Source organism: Cryptomeria japonica, chromosome 8 (assembly GCF_030272615.1).
Source record: "Cryptomeria japonica chromosome 8, Sugi_1.0, whole genome shotgun sequence".
NCBI classification, from domain to species: domain Eukaryota; kingdom Viridiplantae; phylum Streptophyta; class Pinopsida; order Cupressales; family Cupressaceae; genus Cryptomeria; species Cryptomeria japonica.
The window spans coordinates 464,820,065-464,826,659 of NC_081412.1; the positions used below are offsets into that span (position 1 = coordinate 464,820,065).

At 36.8% G+C, this 6,595-nt stretch overlaps 1 protein-coding gene across 1 annotated transcript; it reads right to left on the minus strand.

Annotated features, from left to right (window-relative positions):
* Positions 1-338: 338 nt before the first annotated feature.
* Positions 339-1,505, minus strand: LOC131034963 (uncharacterized). Its single transcript, XM_057966580.2, has one exon. The coding sequence runs from the start codon at positions 1,334-1,336 to the stop codon at positions 647-649; it is 690 nt and encodes a 229-aa protein (XP_057822563.2). The 5' UTR covers positions 1,337-1,505; the 3' UTR covers positions 339-646.
* Positions 1,506-6,595: the final 5,090 nt, after the last annotated feature.

A 6,595-nucleotide genomic window follows, 5' to 3' on the forward strand; every position in this document is an offset into this window, starting at 1 on the left:
AAATTGTCGTAGGTATGAAACATATTGATACATTGTAGACATGATTTCTATAGTCCATAACGATATTGTAGACACATGAAAATCATCCCAAGGATGAACAAATAAACTCACATAACTATTACCAGAAGCAGAAGCTATTGACAAAGCCATCATTTTTTTATATGAATATAACAGTCATTTTAATGCCCATTGCATCTAGAACCTCTACACAGAATGCTCCTAGCAGAGAAAACAGATCTGAAAATTACTGAACAAGATCTGAAATTGATTGACATTCACAAGATATTCTTGAAGGAACAAGAAGAAAAACTACATTGAATACACAGATTGCTAAAGAATTCATGTAACATGTGATCCATATCTGGACACAAATTAATACAAGGAATAAGTACAATTTATTTCTTGTTCTTTCTTTCCAAGGATGGAAATCAAATAATACCCAATACTATAATAGTTAAATCTTCTACAAATCATTACCATGTACATAATAGAATGCAGTAGTAACAGCAGCAAATCACCTGGTTCTCCATCAGTTCATGGAATTCGCGATCTGGGGCTTCGACCTATGGAATAGCAACCAATCCCTATGCATTACAACCCTAAATCCCTATGCATATACCCAAAAACAAAACCCAAGATCAAAGAACTAAGAATAGCGCTTGCCATTGATAGGATCCTGTCCTTGAAGCTGTCCATCATCAAAATTCTGAGCATAGTTGAAAGAATCATAGGTAAATCCCTCATGTCTGACAGGTCCCCTGTGTACCAACTTCCTGAAATGTGCCCCAATCTTACAGAATGCCTGATTCAAGCTGGATCTGCGATCTCCCAACATAAGGTCTTCATCACCGCAGATAGAAATTTTTCTGCAGAGAATGTTCTTCTTTCTAGTGATCCATCCCCAACCCCACTCCACCCATTTCATAAGAGATGCAGAATCTGCTCCTGATGATGGCATGCTCTGGCTCCTCTGAAATGGCCATGAAGACCCAGATCTGGTAGAATTCCCCTCAGATCTGGCACTGTAACCCATGCTGAAGGAGGAAATCCTCTTCCTCAGCCCCCGCTGTGAAGTGCTCTGATCTTGAGCACTGATGGGTAGATTCCACTGCTTTTCTCCTCCCAGGCTCCACATTTTCTTGGCAGGAAGGATTTCACAGAGTGCATTCATTGCCCTTGCCATGCTCACCAACAATATAACTAGACTGCCAGTCCTTTTACAGTCAGGTTCACAACTTTTTGAGCTGACTTGATCTTTGCCTGCAAAGCAATCTGCAGTCACGGAGAGGATATAGGTGTTTGAGAGATATAGGAAGTGCAAGGGAGAGCAGAGCATATCAGTCGGTGTAACAGCAATGCACAGGCTGGTCTATTGAGTAGGGTCCATGCTGACCCCCAAACAATACTCCACTAATCATTTTATTCATCGGATGCTTTGGCACTTTTTGTCATATCACAGCTGTTACGAGCTCTCTTCTATATTGTCTTTGCTTGTGACATGTGACTCAACAGGTCTTCATTCCTAGACTTCAAAATAGTAAATTGTATGTTTTAAGAAAAATATAAGGTGAATTTGAGGAAACATTTTTAATTGGTTTACATGTCTTAAAATGGGAAATTGGCTAAGAGACAACTATTTAGTAAGTTATATAAGGGACACATTTTTATATGTACCTTTTTTTTATATAATTTGTTAAATAGTTGTGTAGATAGAGGCTTCCTTAAAATGATTTCACTTCTCATTGAATAAAAACTTAGTCTATGGGTTTGTGTACCAATGGTTTATATCTATTTCTTTATTATTTATAATCTAGGAAATCTTTTTTATTAAGAGAAATAGATTTTGATGCTATTTTGAAATTTTTTACAATAGAAATTAAGGAACACAAAGTCAATCAACACTAAGATTATAGTCTATGTTTTGCTAATGTTAGGGAGCAAGGGCCTCTCCTTGCTTACTCAATCAAAAACACTAAGATTATAGTAACGTTACTTCCTTACTTAGTCAATAGTAAGATTACTGAATGCCTTAGATCACACACACTAAGCTTACACTTCTATGCTTAAAAGTGTTAAACACTCAAAGTTGACTGACATTTTCTAAGCTTAATATGTTGCTTAGTGTGTGGGGTTTAAGGCCGACCCACACACTACCACATCAAAATAACTCACTCATGGGCAAACAAATGACAATGCCTAACAAAACAAATGAGTAGTGCGTCATACAATAGTAAATTGCTAACCTAAAACATGTTTAATAGAAACTAAAACATTTTTAGGAAGACTTTTCTTCCTCCTTTGGATGATAGTCAAGGACATGCCATTTTTCAAATCCTTGAATTATGAGGAGAGGAGGAGAATCCTCTATTGAAGCCATGACCTACTCCACTACAAGTAGAGAATAGGAGTGTCTAACTATAGAAGACATGTGTTCCACAAAATCTAAAGGCATAATAAGTTTTTGATTGAGAGTAAAATAAATTTTTAATTGATTTTAAATTTTTTTACAATAGAAATCAGGAAACATAAGATTCAATCAATAGTAATATTATAGTCAAGTTATTTCCTTACAACAACCACCACACAAAAATAGTCCATCTTTAGGCAAACAAATGGCAATGCCCAACAAAACAAAGGAGCAGTGCTCTATACAACACTAGGCTCTCACCTAGAAGATTGCTCACTTAAACATGTCTAATAGAAATTGAAACATTTTAGGAAGGTCCCTATCTTCTTCCTTTGGATGACAGTCAAAGACACCATTTTTCAAATCCACAAATTAGGGCAAGAGAAGAGGAGAATCCTCTATTGAAGCCATGACCTACTCCACTACACACAGAGAACAGGGGTGCCTAACTACAAAGGACATGCATTGCACATAATCCAAAGGTATGCAAGGAAAAACAATTATACCAACACACCCCTTGAGAGGCACAATGATGAAAGAATGAGCATCAACCATAACTAGGTTAGGAGAAGGTGCACCCTTGAGAAGAGAAAAAGGCAACAAAATAACATTAGACCTAGAAGGAGCCACGTGCAAAGTTGACCCAACAAGAATTGGGGAATCCATTGGAGACCTATTAATTTACACTAAGTTAATTTTGTTTGTGGAGGTTGATAATTTTTTTTATAATTTGTAACATTTATTTTAAAAAATAAAATAAAAGGTAGTGTTTAATTTGATGATTAAATAGTATGTGTTATCAATCAAGATTATGACAATAGATAGGAATATGTTTTCAAAAATTGATATTTATTTGTTAGAATAAATTGTTTGATTGTCTATGATATTGTGCTCTATAAAAGGACAAGTTCACAAGTTGAGTACTAGCTCATAGTTGTAGATGAGTGCTATGATTTTAGATTTGTCCTTGTACATAGTGAAATTCTACTCTTTCACTCACTTGATGCACGTTGGTGTCCTTTAAGTTTTATGATATGTAGCCCCTAGGTTGGCAATTTTTAAGAATACTTAGGCAAGGATGTTGTTGTGTTGCAAGGAGACAAGTTCTCCTAGGTGAACCCTTATAAATATGTAAAAAGATTCAAAAATAGGAAACAAGCCTTTGAAAATGATGTATGCATATTTATTATTCTTTTTAGTGCACTAAATCTTATTTTATCACTATTAATTGCTTCTTTAATGCTATAAGATAAGATGATTTTAAATAATGTTTGGATCATAAATAAATGTGATTAAATATCTTTAAATATAATGGTGCTACCTCACCAAGTGTAGTGTCAAATGTCTTCAACCCTCTCCCTTCAACCAAGCAAGTGCAAGTATTTACTACAAGTAATATTCTACATAGCAAACAAATTCATGTAATTGTAAGTTAGATCACCATCAAAACATAGAGATGTTGTTATAGGTAATCTTCTACATACACCAAGTCGACTTCATAACCATTCCAAGTAACTTTTAGTGGACTGCACATTTATCCCTTTTTTGAATTGTGTGCTTCATGCCCTAATCCTAGTGACCTATGAGACCCCATCCAAACTCTAAACACTCATAAAAAAATTGCAAATAGGCATCCAAGCCTTATTACAACTCACTATAAAGTTTCAACAAGTTGCAAGGGTGAAAAGAGTATTACTTTAATTTCTTCTTCTTTTTTACTTGAGTTTATGTAATCTTTCTTTGTTTTTGTTTTTTATATTTAGGTAAATTAATGTCCTCTTTATGCTCTTTTTCAAAAAAAAATTGTTTTGGATTAAGGCAAAAAATTTTTTTGAAGGGGCCCTGAAACCCTTTACAAAGATGATTCTAAAAGGCTTAGAATCAAAGCATTTGAAGATCCAAAACAAAACAGGCTGCAAAAGATAAGACAATACATCGAGCAACCAAGAAACCAACAAACGCCCAAACAAGCAAACAAAAAACTAGCAAAAAACCAGATAACAAAACACATAAACACATAAAAGACATCATAATTACATGAGGCTCTTGAGAGTCTCAATGATCTCAGCCTCTAGCAGGCTCATATTGTCAGCAGTTATCCTCATCTTTTTGTAATCCACGCTCTGAGTTGCATCTTTTTTCTTCATGTTGCCTCGAGTCTGCTTACAACGACCTTGATAATCCCGAGTCTTATCATTATCATCACCAATATTGATAAGAACTTTCTCCTATTGTACATTGTCAAGATTAATCACCATTGCTTTCATGGCATCCGCCGTCTGTTTGACAATCTTGTGACTGCTGGTCATAATTGTGATGAGAGTGGCTTGAATTCTCTTATAGTTCTCTTCCACATGGTTGAACCTATCCTCAAATATTTTTATATCTGATCAATGCCCTCAACTGTTTTGTTGATGCAGTCCACCACATATTTCTTTTCATCTTTTGTACATTGCCCATTACCTTTCTAATTTTCTTGAGTAGTGACAATAGGAATAGCTTCCATCTTGCTACCCAAGGCCCTTTGGTTGAGTCTGACCTCTTTAAGCTCATGAAAGAGCAACTTAAACATGTTGAAAGTATCAATGGCATGGTCTCTGGCCATAACTAGAACATCGTCATAGTCATCCCTCTTATCACTCAGCTTCGCACTCTTCGCATGAAGGTCCTTGATGGTATTCTGCTAAGGCGACGAAGGGGGCTTCTCAAGGTTTCGACTATTAGGCTTCCTGCAAACCCTATTACCACCTGTGGAGCCCTCAGAACTAGCCTTAATACCACTAGACACATGGGAATCTTTTCCAGCTGAGGTGGATGAAGAAGAAACAACCAAATGCTTCTGCACATTCTTACTCTTACCCAAAGAACATTTGGCCTTTAGGGAAATCTCAGATTTGGCTTTTTTATGAGGGGGAGGAGAATCCATCTCAAAGTCCGATTTGGACTCCTCACCTCCCGACTCCCCAACACTAGTGTCATCCTTAGAAGATGTAAGGATATAATTAGACGGGGCAGGGAGGGCACAAAAATGGGAGTCAATAAGAACCATAAGCCCTCCATAGAGGATAGGGGACTTAACAAGGCTCTTTTTATGCCCCCTAAAATTATCCCTCAAGGCAGACATCAGATAAATAGGAAGGGACACCTTGACACCATGACAAAAGTGATTTAGAAGCACAAAGTGATGTCCATAAACCCTAGTGAAATGACCATCAAGAGTGAAATATTCCATTATTACCTTGAGGAGTTTCGCCTATAATTGCTTGATGACAGAGATGTTGTAGTAGCTCGCCATTTTCTTCACCATCTTGGTCCTCTCCTCTTCATTTTTAGGGAAGTTTTGCACCACCATCTCCATGTAGTTTTTATCCCTGTAATATTTCATCCCATCGGCCAAAAGGCCAGTGACCTGTGCAATCAAACTCTCATCAATAAGCACCTTGTGCCCATGCAGAGTGATAGTGCCATCTTTCCAATGCTTCTCGAAATAGGCCATCACATCCTTATTTATCCCCTTTAACCTCCCAATATAGGGGGTGACACCCCTTTTCTCCAGGAGCCTCCATTATTTCTTATCCTTTTTGAGTTGCACACAACTTGGAGGTTCAAGTATCTTCCTCGCCCCACCCATTCTTCTCTTCACTTTATGACTGAAGAAACTCATGACTTTTAGACTGAGAAAGAAAGACCAAATGAAGCCAATATCGACCCACAAAGCATGCAAATTAAATCTGCAATAATGACACTGACCTCTATAAACACATGCCATATGTGGGAAGGTGGCGATCTTTCTAGATACATATCTAGTAATGATGGCAAGAGTACTCATAAATTTAGCTATCTCGACTTCTATCATGAAGAGAAAGCATATAGAGTTTAGTGTCCAATTTATCCTCATTGATCTAGGTCACTTGACTATTACTTCTCACTCCCTTATTAGCTAAGTAGCTGACCACATAGTTGGACTCCCTAAAAACATGGGATATGAAGCATTGATCAAAAGAGTTAATGATTGACCTAGCCTTATTAATCCAGACTTCGACATTCCAAGAAGGCTTCGATATACCTTTAAGATAGTTAATAATATTTTTGGAATCACCCTCCACCCACACAAGCTTGTAGTTATGTTTTCTAGCATCTCTTGAAATTATTTATGAATATCATCTTCATCTTCATCTTCATACAGAG